This window comes from Drosophila ananassae, chromosome 2R (genome assembly GCF_017639315.1).
Source record: "Drosophila ananassae strain 14024-0371.13 chromosome 2R, ASM1763931v2, whole genome shotgun sequence".
Taxonomy (NCBI): domain Eukaryota; kingdom Metazoa; phylum Arthropoda; class Insecta; order Diptera; family Drosophilidae; genus Drosophila; species Drosophila ananassae.
Window position 1 is genome coordinate 17559240 of NC_057928.1, and position 23127 is coordinate 17582366.

A 23127-nucleotide genomic window follows, 5' to 3' on the forward strand; every position below is an offset into this window, starting at 1 on the left:
TGCACAGGAAGAAATCACTAAATCAGAACCCAATCATTAAATCCCTGTCGGCATAAATTTCATGTCAGATTAATGGATGTAAAAGTGAATCAATTTGTCATTTGCCAATCGAATTTTTAGGTTTTTGGGCACTAATTTAAAAGGACAGATTCTAAATCTTAAAATTTCAATAATAAATGTGCCAATGACCATAGTATTAATAGCTTTACAGAACACACACTTTTTTAAATCAAATAACTTCTTTGAAATATTATATATTTTTTTTTCATTATTTAATATTTTTAATGAGAAACATCGCACAATATTTTTTAAGAATAAACATAATGAAGAACAAATAAATAAAACCGCATAAACAATTTGGAAACAAAAAGGAATTATTTCCCTGTGTATGTCAAACAAATTTGCTTTGTGGGTGTTGCCAACAGATCCACAATGATTTTTTGTTGGTCTTCCTATAGTGGCGCTGTTAATGGGCATGCGTGGGAAATTCTGGGATCGACAATACCCTGGAATGTGTTTTCTTTGTGCAATCACACGTGGATCTTTAATTACCCAATAGTTAGTCCCGCAAACTTTTTGCCGTCATTTTCTGCCGAAAGACGTAGGAGAATTTCGAAAAACAATGCTTTTTTATATATATTCCTTCCGAACTTTTTCAATCGAAATGTGATTTATTTATAATGGTGTGAATTTAAATTTAAATTTGTTAAAAATAGCCACAATTGACTAGGAAAAATCCGCGGAAAAGTCGATTTATGATGGGATTCCTTCAGAGCGTTCCGAACCATTAGGGCCAATTTGTAAATGGCAAGTAATTCGGCTCACAAATAAACAGCCACCAAATTGTGGCTAAAGTCCGTCCAAAATAATCAATTGGATTAAATAAAGTACGCACGACCGTGATTACAAGGCCGATGATACAGCAGTTTAGTAGTTTAAGGCAATTACATTGAGTTTATTGTTCGATTAGCTTAAAATTCGTACAGACTACATGGCTTGCCTATGCCTACATTACAAAGAGTCAAATTGGAAGTTTAAGATCGATTACATATCATTGTGCGCTATGCTCGTTACTCTCTAGTCTCACTATGTACTACATATCACAAATTCGGATATTATCTGTATTTAGATGCTAGTAAAAACCTACATGCTACTTGACAGAGAAAAATCAAGTGGACGGGAAGCTTAGTTCCCCTAAAAAAGGTACTCGAATAGTTAGTTTCGATTTTGAGTGTGTAAAATTGTGTCTTGTAGTGTGGAAGTTTTTTGGTTTCTAGCTGATTCAATTCTAAAGCTAATCCTAAAGCACTTGAAGCCTTAAAAGCATTTGCATTTACCATTTGATGATGTTGCAGATGTATCACAAAAAGTTCCTAGCTAATCTAGACCTGCATATAACGATAGCTGGCAGCGGAACTGCGATAGTTTCCCTCGCTCAGCTTAATGTATTGACCCAGAAAGTTCAAAACAACAGCACTTCGGCACAGATTGTGCAGGTAACCCAGCAAGTGGGGCGTCAGGATTGTGGTCAGTATATAGGCAAGCTGAGGCACTCGGTCCGTGTGTCCCATTGGGCATATCCAGTACCCCCGACGCACTGCATCCCTTGTGTGGTGAGTTATGAAGGCACAGAGTAGCGATCCCAGCATTAGGCTGGTCCGGAAGTAATTTAAACAGGCGGTGCATATGTAGAACAGCAATATTATACCTATAATAGTAGAGCAGTGCAGAAACGGCCTTCTTGACAAGTTGGTGGCATCCTTGGAAAGAAAAACGGGCATTCAGTTTAAAGAGTTCCTTGGTATTTAACCCACTTACTTCCAAATACAAGGAACGTGCCTCCACAAAGTGGTCCAGGTCAATGAACGATGACACAACGAAGCAGGTGAAAATCAATATCCAGCCGAAAAGTTGCGAGGCTAAAGAAAAATCAATTCAAAGCAATTATTTTTGGTCAAGGCAAGAGTGGTTGTGCTTGTTATAAAATCAAAATTAAGTCAAGTTGCAAAAAGGTTAAACAAACTTATCAAAAATTCTCTGCAGACATTTAAGATTAGATAATGCATAAACACGCCAACGAAAATACATTGAATTTCATAGAATTGTGAAAAATGTTCAATTTCCCCTTACAGCAAATAAATAAGGAATAAATAATTTAATAACTAAATACAAAACATCTACTAACTCCTCTCGTAGAACTGCATGGCAAATGCAATCCCCGTGAGGGCTCCGATGGCCGCATGGGTGGCATTGTCCGCCAGGGCCTTGAGGAGCGGATGTTGGGTGAGCTCCACAAAGTTGTCCCCCAAAAGACACGTTATGGTCGTCAAGGTCGTCAATACTATCCGCATGTAAACCATTGTGTGGCAGTGGGGCATCGATTTCTGGCACTCGACTTTTCCGGCTAGATCGGCTGCTGTGGTTTCTCCACGTCTTGGACGGATTTCCGGGGATCTCTTGGGATGGCTTACTACTCCAGTACTTGCTCCTCAGGGTAATGTCCTTGGCCACGTACTGTTAGCATTTTGTTTATTCCCAATTTGTTGTGAAATCCCGGCGAGGATAAGATACTTTGTTTTACATTTGTAATGCATTTAGTGTGACCGTGGAGGACCAAAACGCCAAACGGTTATTCCAAATATACCAGCACTTCTATTTTGATTTAAAAATCGTATAAAACGGTTTAAATAAGTCAAGAGTGTTTATAAATTAAAATATATATAATAATAGTAGTAAAATTATTATTTTAAAATAGAAAAAATAGCCATTTCATATTCTTGATTCTTTTATTTGTATTCTTTGCATTTTAAATGAATATGATATGAATTCGGTTTTCGCGCCATGTTTCTTTTCAACTTAATTTGCAAGATTTATGATATTCTTCAATAAAATAATGTAGGTTTTTTAATTTGCATTACTTTTGTGCATAACAATTGAATAATTGAATCAAAACAGTTGTAGGCCGAACTGCATCGGTATAAGTGCCTTTAAGTGGAATTTTCCATGCGAATTTTTAGTTCTTGCTGAACTAGTTGAGCGAAAAAGCTCTCTCTGTTTTTGTTCTTCAAAAATCATCTCTTACAAATACAATATACTGGACCATAAAATTAAAAATCAAGACATATTTTTCTATGGAAAAAAACTAAAAACGAGACACGTTTTACTAATTAAAATACTTTAACAAAAGGGAACAATAACATTAAAGGGATAGTTCTTGCTTTTGATGGCCTGTTTGGCAAGGATAAGACGATCTCCGGTGTTGTAGGTCTGCAGGACAGCATGGTCCAGTTCATCAAGCTTAAAGTCGAATATGTTAAAGTTATCCTGGATACGTTGGGGATTGGATGATTTTGGTAAAGGCACAACTCCTAGCTCAAACTGCAAAAGGAATATAAGTTTTAATAACTCTTTTATAAAAAGTAACTCATACCAGATATCTCAGCACCACTTGGGCGGTGGACTTTCTGTATTTATCAGCAATGGCCTCCACCTTGGCATCATAGATATAATTGGGTGTCCTTGTGGCAGGATTACCTCTGCGCAAAGGGCAATAGCCAGTCACTACAATATCATTCTTCTTGCAGAGTTCGATGAGCTGCGTTTGTATGAAAGCGGGATTGCACTCGATCTGGAAAATATATTTTAGTTATTTACGATTAATTAGTTAATATATTATATGAAATACCTGATTTTGTACTGGCTTAATTGTGCAGTTCGCCAAAAGGCGAGACAATTGTTCTGAGTTGAAATTGGAAACACCAATGCTTTTGGTAAGGCCCAGTTCCACCAATTTTTCCATAGCACGCCAGGTATCTAGGATGTCTACATCACTAACGGAAGGATAATGAATAAATAATTTTAGTAAAAAGTATATAAAAGTGTAACCAATACGCACCTAAGTTCCACTTCACCATTCTCATCGGTGGGAGTCATAACATTGTCGCCGCGGTAAACATAGGAAAACGGCCAGTGGATCAAGTATAGATCCACATACTCCAGACCGAAATTCTCGAGGGTCTTACGACAGGCGTGCTCGACTCTTTCCGGTTCATGAAAGTGATTCCAAAGCTAACAAAAACATTTAATTGAAAATAAGGTTAGCATTTGACACCGTATAAAACTCGCCTTGGAGGTGATGAAAATATCTTCCCGCTTGATGACTCCTTCCTTGATCTTCTGGCGGACTGCTGCTCCCACTTCACTCTCATTTCCATAAAAATAGGCGCAATCTATGTGCCGGTAGCCCACATCAATGGCATGGAGAACTGCCCTCTCACAATCGCCCCCTAATGACTAAAAGGGTGAATCGAAGGTTATCGGGGGGATCCTCTCCAGCTGATAAGATACCAATATCAGAGATTCGATCTCCACTTACCGAGTAGGTTCCCAGACCTATGGCTTGGATCTGCGTTCCATCGTGGTGCTTCAGATAGGGAATTTTGTTGGTGGACATGTTCCTGGTTCGGTAGTTGCTCGCTAACTGAGCAATTTCATTTATGGCTTTTAACTAAAATACTCACTAAACTATTTATTTCGAGCAATTGCACGTGAAGTATCTGTATCTGTGCGATCTTTGAGTGCCAACAACATGAAACAGCAAAATTGATTGAACGTATTTTCACCATAAATGACGTTAACATGACATGGCTTTGACGTTAAGGTGGCTGTTAGACGTTAACGCGAATTAATCTTTATTACATGTTTATTTATGGGGTTTAAAAATGAAACAAAAAAAAAACAAAATATTTAACAACTTTCTTTTCAAAAGGGATAATAATGGAAAATAATAATTTGCCAAAAAATATATTTTAAAAGATGAGAAACATTTCCATAAATATAAAACAAAATCCTGATAATTCGTCCATTCTCTAAACCTAAGCTAATAATTCAAAAATAATAATTTAATAAATTGAGATCCATTTTCGTAAGCTCGTAAAAAAAATGTGATTCCCTTACTATTTATATATATCGGGAATTTTGTATAATTTAGTTATAGTTTATTTTAATAAACCTCAATTCTTGATGGGATCCTAAAAACTTCTTGGTATATATAGCAAATTAAAAACCCCTTTAATTTTTGTCTACTTCCCTGTAAACAAGTAGAAAACAAGTAATAAAAATAAACTTTAAGTGATAAGACCATAAAGAAACGTATGTGTTTAATCTTTGAACAAACACAACTTTATACAAAACAATAATCAACTATAACAGATTAATCAACATCCAATATATTTTATTAAAATAAAATAAATACAACAAATTTAAACTAGTTATATATATTCTCTTTTTTATTTTTTAACAAACATATAAATCATAAAGAACCATTTGAAAAAAAAATATAATATCGCTCATCCTTCATCTCAGAACTCAATGCTGAAGGGATAGTTTTTGTTTTTGATGGCATGGACCATTCGAATCAGACGTTCGCCAGTGTTATACGAATCCAAGATGGCATGATCCTCGGCATCCAATTTGAAATCAAAGACTTTGAAGTTCTCCTCAATGCGCTTGGGATTTGAAGACTTGGGTAGCGGGATAGTTCCGATTTCAATCTACGAAATAAGAAAGCTAAGTTTTATAACTAATTTTAAGACAACCAAAGGATTCTTACCAAATAGCGCAGCACCACTTGGGCCGTAGATTTCTTATACTTGTCTCCGATAGCCTGGACCTTGGCATCGTAAATATAATTGGGAGTTTTTTCCGCTGGATTGGGCCTGCCCAGCGGACAGTAAGCGGTCACCACAATGTCATTCTTTTTGCACAGAGCAATCAAATTCTTCTGGTTCAAAGCTGGATGACATTCGATCTGGAAAGGTGTTTATATATTATCGAATTTCTGTATAACACTAAACCGCAATTTACGTACCTGGTTGTGAATGGGCTTGATCTTGCAGTTGGCCAGAAGCCGAGTCAGTTGTTCGGAATTAAAATTAGAAACGCCAATGCTCTTGGTGAGGCCCAGCTCCACCAGCTTTTCCATGGCACGCCAGGTGTCCAGGTAATCAACATCGCTAAAATCAATACTAGTGTTAAATGAATACTACTTTAAAATGTTAGGAAAGCTCACCTCATTTCCACTTCTCCTTTGGCATCAGTGGGCATCATTTCATTGTCGCCCCGGTAGACATAGGAATAGGGCCAGTGCATCAGATAAAGATCTACATAATCCAGACCAAAGTTCTGGAGAGTCTTACGACAGGCGTACTCCACCCTCTCTGGTTCATGGAAGTGGCTCCAAAGCTGATAATTTTTGAATTATTATATGAGTTTTTAAGTTGAATGCGATATCCTACCTTGGTGGTGATGTGGATGTCCTCCCTCTTGATGACACCCTCCTTAATCTTTTGGTTGACCGCTGCACCCACCTCGCCCTCGTTCTCGTAGAAATAGGCGGTGTCGATGTGCCGGTAGCCCACATCAATTGCATGGAGAGTGGCTTTCTCGCAGTCCCCGCCCAATGACTTGAAAAGGGAGAAACAATAAAACAATTTAATATTCTCTTCTTTCAGCTGATAAGCCGGCAATTATTTAACCGATCGATATCAGGAACATGATCTCTAAAAAGTCTACTCACAGTGTAGGTTCCCAGTCCGATGGATTGGATCTGGGTGCCGTTGTTATGCTTTACGTACGGAATTTTGCTGCCGGACATCTTTGCGGTTCAACAGGTACTGAGTGAATCGCAGGCTGCTCTTCAAAATACAAATTTCAATTCCCATCACAGCCGGTGGTCGGCTCTCGCCAATGTGAGGGGAACTCGATTGTCAAACAAGCTTTCAGAACTTTTTCAAAAGTTCAAAATTATGTATAAAAGCTTAAAGCTTTAGATGGCAGGCGTTTCAAAAAAATCCACTCTTTTAAAATTGGAAATATTTAAAGAGGTCGCTAAGCCATGTCTTGGCTACTTTGCATCCGTTCCTAGGGTAGACTTTTGTGTTCGATTCGATTAGAGTTAAGACGATTTGTGCTTCGATTCTCTATTAATCTGCAAAAAAACCTTTCTAAATAATATTCAATCCATAGATTTTTTAATAAATTTTGTGGGGGATCCTCTTCGAAAATGATGAAATGGCCTGGAAGGCCAATAGGAGTCATTGCGAAGGCTATATCTTCGCCAATACTCATCCGATTCTATTATTTTTTCGATTTTTTGTTACAATCCCGTAATGAATTTTTAAATCCATTTTTCGTCCATTTTTCTAGGGGATCCCCTTCAAAAATACTCAAAATGTATGGGGAGCACAATATGGTCCCAAACGATGGCCATATCTTGGCCAATTTTCATCCGATTCTTGAGCGGAATACCTTAAACGATTTCTGGATCGATTCCGCATCAATCTGCATCGAAATCCCGTAATGAATTTTTAAATCCATTTTTCGTCCATTTTTCTAGGGGATCCCCTTCAAAAATACTCAAAATGTATGGGGAGCACAATATGGTCCCAAACGATGGCCATATCTTGGCCAATTTTCATCCGATTCTTGAGCGGAATACCTGAAACGATTTCTGTATCGATTCCGCATCAATCTGCATCAAAATCCCGTAATGAATTTTCAAATCCATTTTTCGTCCATTTTTCTTGGGGATCCCCTTCAAAAATACTCAAAATGTATGGGGAGCACAATATGGTCCATAACGATGGCCATATCTTGGCCAATTTTCATCCGATTCTTGAGCGGAATACCTTAAACGATTTCTGTATCGATTCCGCATCAATCTGCATCAAAATCCCGTAATGAATTTTCAAATCCATTTTTCGTCCATTTTTCTTGGGGATCCCCTTCAAAAATACTCAAAATGTATGGGAAGCACAATATGGCCCCAAACGATGGCCATATCTTGGCCAATTTTCATCCGATTCTTGAGCGGAATACCTTAAACGATTTCTGGATCGATTCCGCATCAATCTGCATCAAAATCCCGTAATGAATTTTTAAATCCATTTTTCGTCCATTTTTCTAGGTGATCCCCTTCAAAAATACTCAAAATGTATGGGAAGCACAATATGGCCCCAAACGATGGCCATATCTTGGCCAATTTTCATCCGATTCTTGAGCGGAATACCTTAAACGATTTCTGGATCGATTCCGCATCAATCTGCATCAAAATCCCGTAATGAGTTTTTAAATCCATTTGTGGTTTATTCTTCTAGGGGATCCCCTTCAAAAATACTCAAAATGTATGGGGAGCACAATATGGCCCCAAACGATGGCCATATCTTGGCCAATTTTCATCCGATTCTTGAGCGGAATACCTTAAACGATTTCTGGATCGATTCCGCATCAATCTGCATCAAAATCCCGTAGTGAATTTTCAAATCCATTTTTCGTCCATTTTTCTAGGGGATCCCCTTCAAAAATACTCAAAATGTATGGGGAGCACAATATGGTCCCTAACGATGGCCATATCTTGGCCAATTTTCATCCGATTCTTGAGCGGAATACCTGAAACGATTTCTGTATCGATTCCGCATCAATCTGCATCAAAATCCCGTAATGAATTTTCAAATCCATTTTTCGTCCATTTTTCTTGGGGATCCCCTTCAAAAATACTCAAAATGTATGGGGAGCACAATATGGTCCCTAACGATGGCCATATCTTGGCCAATTTTCATCCGATTCTTGAGCGGAATACCTGAAACGATTTCTGTATCGATTCCGCATCAATCTGCATCAAAATCCCGTAATGAATTTTCAAATCCATTTTTCGTTTATTTTTCTTGGGGATCCCCTTCAAAAATACTCAAAATGTATGGGGAGCACAATATGGTCCATAACGATGGCCATATCTTGGCCAATTTTCATCCGATTCTTGAGCGGAATACCTTAAACGATTTCTGGATCGATTCCGCATCAATCTGCATCAAAATCCCGTAATGAATTTTTAAATCCATTTTTCGTCCATTTTTCTAGGTGATCCCCTTCAAAAATACTCAAAATGTATGGGAAGCACAATATGGCCCCAAACGATGGCCATATCTTGGCCAATTTTCATCCGATTCTTGAGCGGAATACCTTAAACGATTTCTGGATCGATTCCGCATCAATCTGCATCAAAATCCCGTAATGAGTTTTTAAATCCATTTGTGGTCCATTCTTCTAGGGGATCCCCTTCAAAAATACTCAAAATGTATGGGGAGCACAATATGGCCCCAAACGATGGCCATATCTTGGCCAATTTTCATCCGATTCTTGAGCGGAATACCTTAAACGATTTCTGGATCGATTCCGCATCAATCTGCATCAAAATCCCGTAATGAATTTTTAAATCCATTTTTCATCCATCTTTCTAGGGGATCCCCTTCAAAAATACTCAAAATGTATAGGGAGCACAATATGGCCCCAAACGATGGCCATAACTTGGCCAATTTTCATCCGATTCTTGAGCGGAATACCTTAAACGATTTCTGGATCGATTCCGCATCAATCTGCATCAAAATTCCGTAATGAATTTTTAAATCCATTTTTCATCCATCTTTCTAGGGGATCCCCTTCAAAAATACTCAAAATGTATAGGGAGCACAATATGGTCCATAACGATGGCCATATCTTGGCCAATTTTCATCCGATTCTTGAGCGGAATACCTTAAACGATTTCTGGATCGATTCCGCATCAATCTGCATCAAAATCCCGTAATGAATTTTTAAATCCATTTTTCGTCCATTTTTCTAGGTGATCCCCTTCAAAAATACTCAAAATGTATGGGAAGCACAATATGGCCCCAAACGATGGCCATATCTTGGCCAATTTTCATCCGATTCTTGAGCGGAATACCTTAAACGATTTCTGGATCGATTCCGCATCAATCTGCATCAAAATCCCGTAATGAGTTTTTAAATCCATTTGTGGTCCATTCTTCTAGGGGATCCCCTTCAAAAATACTCAAAATGTATGGGGAGCACAATATGGCCCCAAACGATGGCCATATCTTGGCCAATTTTCATCCGATTCTTGAGCGGAATACCTTAAACGATTTCTGGATCGATTCCGCATCAATCTGCATCAAAATCCCGTAATGAATTTTTAAATCCATTTTTCATCCATTTTTCTAGGGGATCCCCTTCAAATATACTCAAAATGTATGGGGAGCACAATATGGTCCCTAACGATGGCCATATCTTGGCCAATTTTCATCCGATTCTTGAGCGGAATACCTTAAACGATTTCTGGATCCATTCCGCATCAATCTGCATCAAAATCCCGTAATGAATTTTCAAATCCATTTTTCGTCCATTTTTCTAGGGGATCCCCTTCAAAAATACTCAAAATGTATGGGGAGCACAATATGGCCCCAAACGATGGCAATATCTTGGCCAATATTCATCCGATTCTTGAGCGGAATACCTTAAACGAGATTTCTGTGTCGATTCCGCATCAATCTGCATCAAAATCCCGTCATCAATTTTAAAATGAATTTTATGTTCGTTCTTTGGGATGCCCTTCAAAAATACTCAGTTTATTGGTTGCAAATGCTGGCCATATCTCTGGCAATATTCATCCCATTTTCAAATAGGTACCTTAATCGATTTTTTAGATCGATTGATTAGATCGATTAGATCAAATCGCATAATGAATTTTCAAATCAATATATTTTTTCATATTTTTAAAAATGTTTGGAAAGGGCAATATGGCACCGAGTAATGGCTCATATGTTCGTCATTGTTCATTCCATTCTTAAATAAAATACCTTAAATGATTGGTATTTTCATTCTCTATCATTCGAAACTATTAAAAAAGTAACGTTGTTGCCCAAGAACGTATTATTTTCTGAATAAATTAAATTTAATTTAATACCATTATATATGTTTTAAATTTAGTATTTATGTAAAAAATACTTTGCGTTAACAGCACACCACGTACCCTTAACAGAGCGCTGTTAACGCGATAAACGCCGTGAAGTTGGCTGCGCTAGCCTTTCGTATTTTCCTCTCTTTCTTTTCTTGGATTTGGTAGGTGAAGGAATGGAAATTTTAATCGCGAAAATTAAAGTTTATTTCGCTGCATCCAACAAAGAAACAAAACAAAACAATGTTGTCGACCTGCATAAAGGCCCTTGGGCCTAATATTTTTTGGATGCGGCGGCGAACTATCTTGCAATGGATACCAGTGATGTGGAGACTTAAATGCCAATGTTAATGATTGGGTTTGGTTTTGTTTTGCAGCAATGGGTCGCGTTATTCGTGCACAGCGTAAAGGCGCCGGGTCTGTCTTCAAGGCCCACGTAAAGAAGCGCAAGGGAGCCGCTAAGCTGCGTTCCCTGGACTTCGCCGAGCGTTCCGGCTACATTCGCGGTGTTGTCAAGGTGAGTACCCCGCCCCCACCTGAGGTTTCCCTTCCATAATGAAACTAATACTATTATTCTTGATATTAGGACATCGTCCACGATCCCGGCCGTGGCGCTCCTCTGGCCGTCGTCCACTTCCGCGATCCCTACCGCTACAAGATCCGCAAGGAGCTGTTCATCGCCCCCGAGGGCATGCACACCGGACAGTTCGTCTACTGCGGTCGCAAGGCCACCCTCCAGATCGGAAACGTTATGCCCCTGAGCCAGATGCCTGAGGGTACCATCATCTGCAACCTGGAGGAGAAGACCGGTGATCGCGGCCGTCTGGCCCGTACCTCTGGCAACTACGCCACCGTGATTGCCCACAACCCCGACACCAAGAAGACCCGTGTCAAGCTGCCCTCTGGCGCCAAGAAGGTTGTGCCCTCCGCCAACCGCGCCATGGTCGGCATCGTTGCCGGCGGCGGTCGTATCGACAAGCCCATCCTGAAGGCCGGTCGTGCCTACCACAAGTACAAGGTGAAGCGCAACAGCTGGCCTAAGGTGCGTGGTGTGGCCATGAACCCTGTGGAGCATCCCCACGGTGGTGGTAACCATCAACACATCGGTAAGGCTTCTACCGTCAAGCGAGGCACCTCCGCCGGTCGTAAGGTCGGTCTCATCGCTGCCCGTCGTACCGGTAGGATCCGTGGTGGAAAGGGTGATTCCAAGGACAAATAAGCACTGGTTGCGGGAGTCCGGCGTGGAGCAAATTCCGCCCGAGTTCATCAGTAGTGCTCCAGTTCTAGTAGTAGTACTGTTGTGTGTGGCTCTGTTTGAAAAAACGCTATTTTACATGGAAAATCTGTATGTGTTCGGCATACACGTGACACGGCGGAATAAAACTTATTTGTAAAAATATTTGATTGTCTATTGTTTTTATTAATGGAGGTTTAGAAATAGAAAGTTTTCTAAAGTAGATCTACTAAATATTGTCAAGAAAAAACTATCCAAAAATTCCTATTGCCATATTAGACGATTTCGTTATTACTAATACTGTTTCAAACAGTTTTTTTTTTTATAAGATTTGTAATCTTCCACATGAACAAACCCCAGATAAAGGATGGGGTTATTATTGTTTTTTTTTTCTACTTAAAATTATTGTAAACAAATTGAATAGAAATTTTAATTCAATTTGAATGAAATTAAAGCATAATAAAGAAAATCGGATTTTGAAAGGAAAATTTTATTATTTAAACTGTAAATAACTATATCTATTGAATATAGATTCTAAAATAAAGAATATTTGGAATATATTTAAATGTTATATAAAAATTAACAGTTGAGACAATTGATAATTTTATAGAATTAAGTTAAAGGTTCACAAGATAAAACTTTATTGCGCCAAGTTTAAAGTTTATCTAAAAATCATTTTGTTTGAAAGATCAGAAAGTTTAAGGAAAATATATATTTTACTGGAATTTATTCATCAAGAAGTTATAAAAAAGTCTACAAAACAATAATATAATGAATAACAAAATAAACATAAAAAAATATAGAAATGCAACCATAATTTTTTTTTAATTTAGAGGAAAAGCCAGCTACTTGAGTACATGCTACATGAGTAAAAACCAGAAAATATATTTATTTTTTATTTAAAAACTATCTGGTTAAAAAATATCCTTCAAAAACTATCCAACAGCTAGTATTTTTCGTTTCACGGTCACACTGTAGGGCGTTTTCCACAGACCAGCGAACGGTCGCCCTAAACGCAGATTGTGTGCGCGGATAGAAATAAATCAAAGTAATTTCCCTGAATCCGCCTGAAAAAATGGATCGCACTTTCTACGAAGGCTGGCTGATTAAATCGCCACCCACAAAGCGCATTTGGCGTGCTGTAAGTTCAATTTTCCGGGAAGCCCCAGCCCTGAAATCTCGAAAATGAAAACACGGATAAGAGCCTGAGATAAACAATTTCTTAGCCAAGCTGTGTACTTCTCGGGCAGGAAATTCCTGTGGTCGTGGGCTACACTACTGAAAAAGCCTACCTAGTGTCCAGTGTCCCCCAATCTGAAAACCTTTAATAAAGCTGACTCTAACGAATTTGGGGCTTGGCCTGAGTCACGGACCAAAAAAAAAAAACGATGGATAATGGAAGTGGCATTTTTTTACAATTACCCTGCGGCTGTGTGTGTGAGGAGTGCGTGTGGCTGTGTGCGTGTGTTTGCCGTGACTATATGTTTGCCATATTTAATTCATAATTAATCGGCGGAAAAGGGGAATCCGACCGTTGATTGGAATGCAAACAAGCTGAAACCGCAACGAGCGGGTCTTCGATAATTGCGAATGTGAATGGATTTACGATGGCTTCCCTATCTCTCTTCCTCTCTCTCTCCCCTGCATGAGTGTGCGTGTGTGTGTGTATGTTTATGTTTGCTTATGGCGTGGGAACGTGTTTCTGTTGTTTTTGTACGCTTTGGCGCTGGTCTAAATTTACGCTTAATTAATTTTCCGTTTAATGTTTACTGTTTACTCGAGGGAGCCGGAGGAGGCTCGTGTATTAAATTACCGCCAACTGTTGCCCTTAATCAAATTTATTTCCCCTCCCCCCGCCGTGAGTTATAAAGAGCATATGCACAAAGAGAATTTATGATGTACACTGAGAGAAAAAGTGTAGGATTATATATAACTATTAAGAAAATGATGTAAAATGTTTTGTCAATTAATAATTTAATATAGAATTAATTAGTAAAATTGTAAGCCTTTTTTTTCTAAGTGTAGCAACGGGAGACAAAAACAATGACGCACTTGTCTTGTCCGCTTCTTGTTGTTGCTTTTATTGTTATTATTTCTATAGGGGGGCTGTCTGTGTGTGTCAATGTGTGTATCTGTGTGTGTGTATTCGAAACCACTTATAACGGAACCAACAGTTCCAAGAACCCCCAAAACCCCGTGCGTCAAACTTTATTTACGGCTCCACTGTACTTGTTTGTTTATGTTTGGATCGGAATTAGTTTTCAGAATGGAATAATCCGAATTATAAACAAAAACTTTTATTTGTAAACTAAAAACTGTAGAAATCTGTGATTAGTTTTCAAAACAGAATAAATCAAAATTATTAATTATTTTGCTTCCACCATCAGGTACGCCTCGGGGGGCAGTATGTTTATTGTTTACAATTCAATTAAGCGTGAAATTGTACAGCCCAGATCCATATCCATATAAAGAGTCCAATGTTTGGCAATCACTTAGGGGTAACATGGGTGTGCCAATGCAAGCTCCCACCCGAGTACATGGTACCCATTACCCAAGTACCCAAGAAAATGTCAATGCTACGTATGATTCGCGGAAAAGCACAAATCCACTGCCCGCGTCGCTGCCCACTGCGGCGCTGGCTTCATCATCCGCTTACTCACCACCCGTGGATGATAGTATGCCAGTGATACCCATATGTACATATATCTGCATATAGTCAGTCAGTCTTTCAGCTGATCACTCGGGGCGTTAATGGACTGCACCCTCTTGATATCCACAGTCCAACTTTAGCCGCAATATTGTTCTCCCAAAGAGGTGTTCCCAGAAGTTCTTGGAGCTATAGTCTAGCTATCAACTAGACTTACTAGCTGTATCCCGCCTCCATGATAGAACAATAAAAGTCCCAGGCTTATCAGCTACTGCTTTGTTTGTAAAATGTAAAAATAAAGTTTATAGTTTCAAACTAAGATTAGCCATCGTAATGATTCATAATGAGTTGAATCAAATTCTTAAAAATCTTTATCTCCCCAACTATCTGTCCGACTACAGTCTACTGACAATATTTGCATAAAACTTGTATTTTAGGGCTTCACCAGCTGTGTAACTCAGACTCATATTCTTTACTTTTCCAACCTTTCAGCGCTGGCGACGCCGATGGTTCACGCTGAAGCAGGGCGAGATACCGGAGCAGTTCTGCCTCGAATACTACACCGACCCACACTGCCGCAAGCTGAAGGGCGTCATCGATCTGGATCAGTGCGAGCAGGTGGACTGCGGCCTGCGGCTGGAGAACCGCAAGCAGAAGTTCCAGTACATGTTCGACATCAAGACGCCCAAGCGCACCTACTACCTGGCGGCCGAGACGGAGGCGGACATGCGTGACTGGGTCAACTGCATCTGCCAGGTGTGCCACCTGCACGACACCAAGCAGTCCAACGAGCTGCCCCTTGGAGCAGTGGGAGCAGGTGGTGAGTGGTCCAGAAACCCATCTTCTACAAATGTTATAATTTAGTATCCACCTTCCCAGATGAAAACCGCACACAGCACACCAGCTCTAGTGGGGGACTGAGCAACTCCACCCAGAACACAACCACCACTTCGCTTCACTCCTCAGCTGGAACGACGGCCGGAGCTGCTACTGGAGGCGGAGGAGCTGCCCAGATGCGGCGACCGGCGGTTATCGACCAGCAGCCGCTGCCCTCGAACCAAGGAAACAATAACTCGGACTCGGTGTACGTCAATACGGAGTACAGCAACCGCGAGACCATGCTGTGCGATGCCAACTTCGACCAGCAGGAGCTCCTGTCGGCGGCCCAGCAGCAACCGCCGCCGTCGCCAGCCACTGCTCTCTATTTGAACTACAGTGCTCTAATCCAAGCACGGGCAGCTGAGATGAGCACGGAGCAACAACAGCAGGCAGCCCGACTGGCAGTCAGTTGCAATGGAGTAGTGCGGAAGCTCCCGGAGCACCTGGTCCTCACCCAGCAAACTCTGGCGGAGGCTGCCGCCCAACAGCACAGCAGCGTGCAGGCGTCGCCCGCTCTCAGCACCGCCTCCGGGCCGTACATACCCATCAGCGAGTGCTTCTCGGGAAGCCCCAGGTTTCTGCCTGGCAGCGGAAACCCGGTGGAGTTAGGCATACCAAACACCCCCTTGAACAACCTCGATCCGAAGTTCTACGATACGCCGAGGAGTCATAACAACATTGGTCTGAATCTGACCAACGATCAGTCCTGTTCTCCCAAGATAACCAACACCAACTTGAGTTTGGTACGTCCCGGACCCTTTTAGTTGGCGTTCCCCATTCTCAAAGATTTCTTTTCTGTTTGCAGCAACAACTGGCCAATGTCAATGCCAGCAAGCAGCGCTCTGACTCGGACTCCGAGAGTGTGTTCACCGACGACGACGAGTGGGCTCATCCACTGCCCCTGCGCGAGAATGTGGGTAGGTAGACCATTTCTTCAAAGAAAACTATAGATAGTTCCGTGTACTGATCTTATTTTTCTAAATTACAGATCGCAGCACTCGACCCTCTGATAGTTCCATCGAAAACGAGTCCTTTGTGCTGACCTACTCGCAGCGTTTCTCCAAAATGCCCGAGGAGGGGGGCGCTGTAGTTCAGCCAACCGAAAAGAACTCCAAGCAGGCAGGAGCCGCGTCTCTGGCAGATGTAGCCGACCACCGGACGCTAGATAAGCTGGCCAAAGTGCTCAAGAACAAGAATAATCTCATACTGGACTTCAAGGAGAACGAAAAGTGGGTGTAGTTTGAGAGCATACTGATTCCAACTAAACACTTACTTTCTTTTTAAGAATATCCCGCGATCTGCCGCAGTTGTCGGACACGGAAAACACTTCCCCGGCCATCGTGGCCGCTCGAAATGCCAACTCCGCCTTCATCGAGGAGAGCTACGACATTCCACGCTCTCACCAGCTGCCCTACTACAACATGAACCAGCTCCTGAGCGAGCGGCCGGTCACCAGTCCGCACAACACCAATCCCATTGCCGCCTCCACACCGAATCTCATGGCAGCCGGGGCTGGTGTGGCTCCTTTGGCAACCGCAAACCCTGGCCAGGTGGGTGGAGCTCATGCTGCTTCCTCCCCCACCAGTGCTCGGACGCTGCCCCGCCCCCACTGCTACACGAATGCAGCTCCCACGAAGATGGAGGGGAACGTTTTTCGATACGATTTCATGGAGCACATGGACTGTCCGCCTGTCAACCGCAAGTTGAAGCCGAAGAACTCGACTGGCGTTCCTCCGAGCGTGGAGGATAAGCCGCCGGAGGAGTGTCCGGCCAAGCCCCCGGTGGGAGTGGTGGAGCATCTGACCACCAAGCTGGGCGCTGCCCAGCTGCAGCAGCCGGTTGGACCGCCCAGTGTAGACCGGAAGTGCAAGCCAAATGCCTACAAGGTAAGTGAATCATTGAATTTCTGATCATAGTGACTCATAGTTACATTCTTACTTTCCAGACGGGTACTTCGGCCACCATGTCGCCCCGGCGTGCTACAATGGTCTTTCCCCACGAAACGGATGTCCATGAAGCAGCCGCCTACTTACATGAGACCCGCACCCTGCCGCGCCACCAGCCGTATCGCAGCCAGCACCCCAACAGTCCCGGCAGCATCTCGGTGCAGCATCAGCGGACAGCCTCGGCGGCGGCTGCCATGATAAGTTCCGCAGCAGTGGCTCCCAAGCAGCAGCCACCACCGCAGGCAGAGCACAAGCTGCAGTACTTCGATCTGGACGTTACCAACAAGCCCCCCATGCTGAATCGTTCGAGCATGAGTGTGGGTAACTTGTATTCCCAGGGCGGCAGTGCCCAGGGAGGAATGCGGCTGGGTGCCATAGATGCTGCCTCCACACGGGCGCCAGTGCCCAGCAGCGTGGTGTACAACTCCGTGGACTTTGTCAAGACGGAGGCATTTAAACGGATACGGGAGGAGCGGAATAAGGAGAGCAAGGAGTAGCCCACACATCTTCCCCTGACATGACAACGTGCAATAACCCAGGACCACGTTGCGGATCCAAAATCGTGTAGTGCCTTCATCAGTGCCCACAGCTGATCACCCTTTTATTCCCCGCACTTGGTAGAAATCAGTGCAAATTCCACCCACATATCTAGTTCTTAGGCTCGCACCAGCTTCCCGTCTAGTGGTGCTGATTTTAATCTGTATCTGTATGTCTAATCTGTATGTCGAATGCGAATCTGAACCCGTGTCATCCGAATTCGTACTGTAATCGTGCTTCCAACACTTCCACTCTTATTGTTAGGCTCCGTGGGTAACCATGACACTTGTATTGTTAAGCTTCCATGACAAACGATCTTAGTGCTAATTTACAACGCAAATCAATTATTTTATGTGCGCAAGCTAAATATTTATATGTATACACGAATTTTATATTATAACAAATTATATACAACCTATAAACGTAACACAAGTGTGCGACACAAGCTGTTGCTTGACTTTGTGCTTTAAAAATATATATTTACACATTAATACCAACACCTGGGGGCAATCCACCCCACCACGATTCCTTTTTGAAAAGTTCCAGAACTTCGGCTATGGCAACGTGTGTTTTCGAGGCTCAACAATCCCAGCCAGCCTGGAAGTTCCTGGCAACGGGAATCAATAGAACACAACTCATTCAACCAATAGTCTGTCAACTAGCACGCTTTCGAGTTCTCTGATTTTTCAACCTTACATTTTGCATTAGCCATGTCGCTGGTCTATATTACCCACCACGATGAGAATATCCTGGAGTGCGAGCAGGATTTCGTAAAGGCTTCCGGGCCCAAGGAGTCCTTTTATGTTTTTAGACATCGTAAGCCGCGTTTCTACTCCTATACTTTCTTCTTCATGAATATGGAACTAATAGTTTTGAAAATTCTATTTCCTAGCTGTCGTGGAAAAGGCAGCCAAGTATGCCAAGAGCATCCGCGACCGCCTCGACATCGAGGACAAGAAACTCTCGTGCATCGTGCAGAAAGATGGCACCCGCGTCCTCACCGAGGCCAAGAAGTCCCTCCACCGAACCATGGGCTGTGCCCACACTCCCATCGATCCGCCGTGCGCCTATCTGCGCAAAAACCAGGGCGTCAAGTGGCGGCGCGAACGGGATCATGTGTGTCCCAAGGTGCCGGGCATGCCGCCGCTGCCACGTCCTGGCAGTTGCACCAAGAAGGGCATGACGGCGAATTTCATTAAACGCAACCGGGAATGTGCGGCTCAGACGATTCCTTGTCCACCGCCACCTCGTATAGTAGACACTCCGGTTGGTACCCGGCAGAATCTCATGAACTCGGGCTTGGTGCCGCAGTTTATTTGTCGAAAGGATTTCGGCAAGGTGCCGGTCTATCTCAAGAAAACCAAAAAGTTGCTGGCCGAAATGAATGCGGTGTGTGCCAAGGAGCAGCAGCGTCTTCTGGAACTCTGTCGCGGCATCAAGGGATTCACCAGGGCTGCAGGTGCCACCGCCGGAGCCGGTCCACCAGAAATGCCTGGCATGCGGGTGATGGAACTGACTGAGCGCAACGAGATCCTGGAAGGACTACGGATGAGTTTGACGGAGATGACCAAGCAGTATCAGTCCATGTCGCTGTTGATTGATAATATTGCCAAGCGGCAGCGCAAGAGCAAGCTGGAGCACGATCTGCGACAGGTGGAGCAGGACATCCTCTTGATCGAGACTACGCCCATTATTTATGTTTCCGAGTATTAGCTGCACCTCATTATCTTTTTCTTTCTCTCTCCCCTTGGGGGACTATAACCAATATTCTTTGATCCAAAAATATGTCTTGGTTTAAGGTTGAAAATAAATTTTACGTTTATGCAGTTAACAGTTCCTGGGTGAAGCTCCCGTGGCAGAAAGGACACACCAGCTGGGGGGTCAGGTTGGGGTCGAACAGCTGCTGCAGGTCCTGGATCTGCATCAGGACCTGCCGACTGCACAGGCTGCAGTAGCGATTCTCCAAGCTGGGCTCAATCTAGGGAAGAACAAATTAAGAAAGTGCTAGAATTCTGGAAAATAAGTTCTCACCTCCACATAAGAAATGGAACACCACAGAGCTGTCTGCTCCTCTACAGGATTTGTTACACTGATCTTGGCAAACTTTTTGCGTAGCTCTTGAAAGTGATTCTCTATTTGATGCAGAAAGTGTCTTGTGGTATCCTTGAGAGGATGCTCCTCTCCCGTCAAATCTTTTTGGAGGCCATTACATAGGCGCTGGGCCTCCGCCAGCATGCAGTTCGCAGCTTGCTCCTGAAATCCTGACAGATTGTCGAGGGAACCCAGATACTGGAGTCGAAGTCTTATGTGCGTGGTGGCCAGCATTGCCAGAAGCAGTTGGGTTTCGTCCTGCGTCTTTTTGATGAGCGTGGAAAGGTGCAGGTGGGCCATTTGCAGTTCGCCTACCGTCGTCAGGACATGGTATTTCAGTTGCAGTTGATGCAGCTGGGCTTCCGTGGCCGGCTCCGCGAAATTAAAGGCATCCAACGGACTAAAATTCGAGTATCCCTGTAAGTCCTTCTGGGAAAATATCTTGATGCGAAGTTCGGCAAGGTAGTCCAGGCAGACATTGATGGGTTTGTCGGAATTTAGGCTATCGGTGAGCCGAGCTAGGACATCATGCTCATGGAGTTGGCCCACTTGAACGTACACAATATTCTTTTCAGTTTTTTTCGCATTTATGTACTCCTTAACGGGGTAGAGGAGCAGGGTCAGCAGATTCTTGTTCCTGCTAGTGGCGAGTCCCACCACCTGGAAGTCACTCATGTCTTCCACGGTCACCGGCTGCATCTTAATGTGGATCTGGCTACCCTGGTGGGTTACTTGAATGAGTTTCAGTTCCTGACTTGCCGTTCCCACCACATAACTCTGGTAGTCTAGGCTGCACAACGCCGTGATCTTTATTCCGCCGACATGCAGACGTGCTTCCAAGCAGTCCTCTCCTTGAAGGCACCAGGTCAGCAAATGCGCTGCCTTGCAGCAGGTTATGTAATAGCAGTTCCCCTCCAAGCTTCGAGAAATCGTACCCACTTGCAGACCCATGCGATCCGCCCTCTCCCACAGACTTCGGACCAGGGTCAGTCCGCCATTGGACCATTCGGTGAAGCGGTACAGATGCACCCTTCCCATGACATCGGCTACAAGCAGCAGATTATCGAAAGTATGCAGAAAGCAAATACGATCCAGTTTGGTTTCGAGATAAATGTGATCTTCTAGTGTCTGGGCATCGGCAGAGAGCTTGAGGATCCACAGGCCTCCATTGGCAGTTCCCAGAACCAAGGAATGGTTCTCCACCCCCTCCGATTCCTCGCCAAGCCAAGCAAACATTGTGATCCATGCCTGGTCCATCATGGCTTTGTATTGGCCGAAAGTACTTATCCCATCTGCCTCGACACTCGGCAGGAGATTGTCCCTTAGAGTGAGGGGCACGTTGAGACTTTCGAAGCGACTCCATAGTGTGCATTCCACCGACTTGGTCAGCAGCGTTAGCGATCCATGAGTGTTGAGGACCGCCAGGAGATAGTTACCAGTGGGCAGTAGACGCGGCGCTTTTTTCACAGCCTTCAAAAGGGATGATGGAACAGTCGCGGAGCAAACCGCCGTATAGACCGTTTCCAAGGCCAGCTCTTGGGCATCTAGGATCTGACAGTCGGTGTACACCTTCTCCAGATCCACCTTCTCGGCTAGGGCATCCAGAGGCCGGGGCTCCGAGGCCGACAATTCGATGTATGAAGGTGTGTAGGGAAAGGGATTGAGAGGCTGGGCTTGGGACGTCATCTCCAAAGTGACCACATCCATCTTGGAACCCGACAGGGCTATGAAACCTTCACACCGTTGGCTGGCAACAAAATCCGACACGCAGTCCTGTACAACCTCTCCCTTGGCAAGGCACTGGAACTTGAGGGTCTCATCTGAAAATAGTAAAAAGTTAGCGCAAGAAATCTTTTAATGATAACGCGTACAAGGCGAGCAAAACAAAACCGAAAAACTAACAACACGTGGAGGTATGTACTTCTTATTTACAAGTATATATACTTATATACCAGTATGACCTAAACACTTACGTTTCTTGAAATCTTGGCCATCGCCTGAAGCGTTTTCAGAACATTTCGTCATTTCGTGGAGTACAGTTCGGGAAATCTGTAATCTTGCAGAGAAATGGCGGCCAAAAAAGCAGGCACGGAGCTTGTAAAAAGTCTTGCCGAATTCGCTGGCAATTCTAAAGGATTTGACAGGATTATGAAAATGGTAAAGTTATTAAAAACAATTAATAAAATAAGAAGACGCGCCGTTGTTTTGCAAACCATACGTTCGATAAAACATATATTCGATATTATGTAACATAACTATCGATAAGTGAGCGCAGTTTCAAAACTACCATCACTTGCCTAGGACTTCGTCAATTTTTCTAAACCATTTAAAATCTGAAAAACTACAATATTTCATAATTGGTTTTTGTTTTCAGATCAAAATCACTGCCGGCGGTGATGGACGAGTTGTTGGAGAGTTCACAGTTGGCCCGGAGCACTTGAATCTTGGGGGCACTCTCCATGGAGGTCTGACAGCTTCAATTGTGGATAACATCACCACTTACGCATTAATGTCCAAGGGGGCCCATCCTGGAGTTACAGCCAACCTAAATGTTAGCTACATGGCTCCCGCAAGGGTGGGAGATCTGGTGGAGATCGAGGCTACCACCATTCGAGCAGGAAAGACAATGGCCTATTTGGATTGCGTTTTGAGGCTTAAGGCAGATGGAAAAATACTCGCCAAAGGTGGTCAAACCAAGTATATTAACTTTGCCAAGGAATGAGACCTTACTAGTCTAATTACTGGTCATTTCTCCCGAAATTAATTAGATTTTTGTATTTCAAATACAATTTTTTGAAATTCAAATAAAGAAAAATCAATAAGTGAAATTAATAAAAAATCATTGAGATCACATCTTCGAGATTTTATCTCTCATCACCTTCCCAATATTCGGCATGTGATCCATAAAGTAAGCGATACTTAAAGCTTAAATTTAAACCGCTAATTTTAAAAATCGTTACTAGATTACCCCCTTATATGCGTCCATATGTTATCTATCAAATTC

The 23127-nt window shown here is 42.9% G+C and overlaps 8 protein-coding genes across 10 annotated transcripts; 4 read left to right on the top strand and 4 right to left on the bottom strand.

Annotated features, from left to right (window-relative positions):
• Nucleotides 1-926: 926 nt before the first annotated feature.
• On the bottom strand, nucleotides 927-2625 carry LOC6493124 (transmembrane protein 267). Its single transcript, XM_001957058.3, has 3 exons — nucleotides 2186-2625; nucleotides 1819-1919; nucleotides 927-1760 (listed from the first exon to the last, which is right to left on the bottom strand). Exons 1-3 carry the CDS (start codon nucleotides 2376-2378, stop codon nucleotides 1383-1385), a joined length of 672 nt encoding a protein of 223 aa, XP_001957094.2. The 5' UTR covers nucleotides 2379-2625; the 3' UTR covers nucleotides 927-1382.
• A 499-nt stretch (nucleotides 2626-3124) lies between these two features.
• On the bottom strand, nucleotides 3125-4520 carry LOC6493123 (1,5-anhydro-D-fructose reductase). The gene is made up of 6 exons (XM_001957057.4): nucleotides 4376-4520; nucleotides 4126-4293; nucleotides 3896-4068; nucleotides 3686-3830; nucleotides 3431-3628; nucleotides 3125-3378 (listed from the first exon to the last, which is right to left on the bottom strand). Exons 1-6 carry the CDS (start codon nucleotides 4451-4453, stop codon nucleotides 3178-3180), a joined length of 963 nt encoding a protein of 320 aa, XP_001957093.3. The 5' UTR covers nucleotides 4454-4520; the 3' UTR covers nucleotides 3125-3177.
• A 740-nt stretch (nucleotides 4521-5260) lies between these two features.
• On the bottom strand, nucleotides 5261-6735 carry LOC6493122 (aldo-keto reductase family 1 member B1). The gene is made up of 6 exons (XM_001957056.4): nucleotides 6578-6735; nucleotides 6297-6464; nucleotides 6071-6243; nucleotides 5870-6014; nucleotides 5612-5809; nucleotides 5261-5552 (listed from the first exon to the last, which is right to left on the bottom strand). The coding sequence occupies exons 1-6, from the start codon at nucleotides 6653-6655 to the stop codon at nucleotides 5361-5363; spliced, it is 954 nt and encodes a 317-aa protein (XP_001957092.1). The 5' UTR covers nucleotides 6656-6735; the 3' UTR covers nucleotides 5261-5360.
• A 4130-nt stretch (nucleotides 6736-10865) lies between these two features.
• LOC6506867 (60S ribosomal protein L8) lies at nucleotides 10866-12188 on the top strand. Of its 2 annotated transcripts, none has more exons than XM_032454130.2 (3): nucleotides 10866-10953; nucleotides 11167-11306; nucleotides 11376-12188. In XM_032454130.2, exons 2-3 carry the CDS (start codon nucleotides 11169-11171, stop codon nucleotides 12006-12008), a joined length of 771 nt encoding a protein of 256 aa, XP_032310021.1. In that variant the 5' UTR covers nucleotides 10866-10953; nucleotides 11167-11168; the 3' UTR covers nucleotides 12009-12188. The 2 variants fall into 2 exon arrangements, with proteins under 2 accessions (XP_032310021.1, XP_032310022.1); XM_032454131.2 differs by having other exon boundaries at nucleotides 10940-10957.
• An 806-nt stretch (nucleotides 12189-12994) lies between these two features.
• LOC6506868 (protein daughter of sevenless) lies at nucleotides 12995-18529 on the top strand. The gene is made up of 7 exons (XM_001957054.4): nucleotides 12995-13164; nucleotides 15163-15490; nucleotides 15550-16292; nucleotides 16355-16466; nucleotides 16538-16778; nucleotides 16835-17435; nucleotides 17495-18529. The coding sequence occupies exons 1-7, from the start codon at nucleotides 13099-13101 to the stop codon at nucleotides 17990-17992; spliced, it is 2589 nt and encodes an 862-aa protein (XP_001957090.1). The 5' UTR covers nucleotides 12995-13098; the 3' UTR covers nucleotides 17993-18529.
• LOC6506869 (enkurin) lies at nucleotides 18523-19863 on the top strand. Its single transcript, XM_001957053.4, has 2 exons — nucleotides 18523-18848; nucleotides 18925-19863. Exons 1-2 carry the CDS (start codon nucleotides 18743-18745, stop codon nucleotides 19743-19745), a joined length of 927 nt encoding a protein of 308 aa, XP_001957089.1. The 5' UTR covers nucleotides 18523-18742; the 3' UTR covers nucleotides 19746-19863.
• Nucleotides 19316-22230, bottom strand: LOC6493121. Of its 2 annotated transcripts, none has more exons than XM_001957052.4 (3): nucleotides 22097-22230; nucleotides 20064-21943; nucleotides 19316-20010 (listed from the first exon to the last, which is right to left on the bottom strand). In XM_001957052.4, exons 1-3 carry the CDS (start codon nucleotides 22146-22148, stop codon nucleotides 19852-19854), a joined length of 2091 nt encoding a protein of 696 aa, XP_001957088.1. In that variant the 5' UTR covers nucleotides 22149-22230; the 3' UTR covers nucleotides 19316-19851. The 2 variants fall into 2 exon arrangements, with proteins under 2 accessions (XP_001957088.1, XP_032310575.1); XM_032454684.2 differs by lacking the exon at nucleotides 22097-22230 and adding an exon at nucleotides 21995-22067.
• On the top strand, nucleotides 22147-22985 carry LOC26515572 (acyl-coenzyme A thioesterase 13). Its single transcript, XM_014910258.3, has 2 exons — nucleotides 22147-22280; nucleotides 22498-22985. Exons 1-2 carry the CDS (start codon nucleotides 22191-22193, stop codon nucleotides 22843-22845), a joined length of 438 nt encoding a protein of 145 aa, XP_014765744.1. The 5' UTR covers nucleotides 22147-22190; the 3' UTR covers nucleotides 22846-22985.
• The last annotated feature ends 142 nt before the right edge of the window (nucleotides 22986-23127 follow it).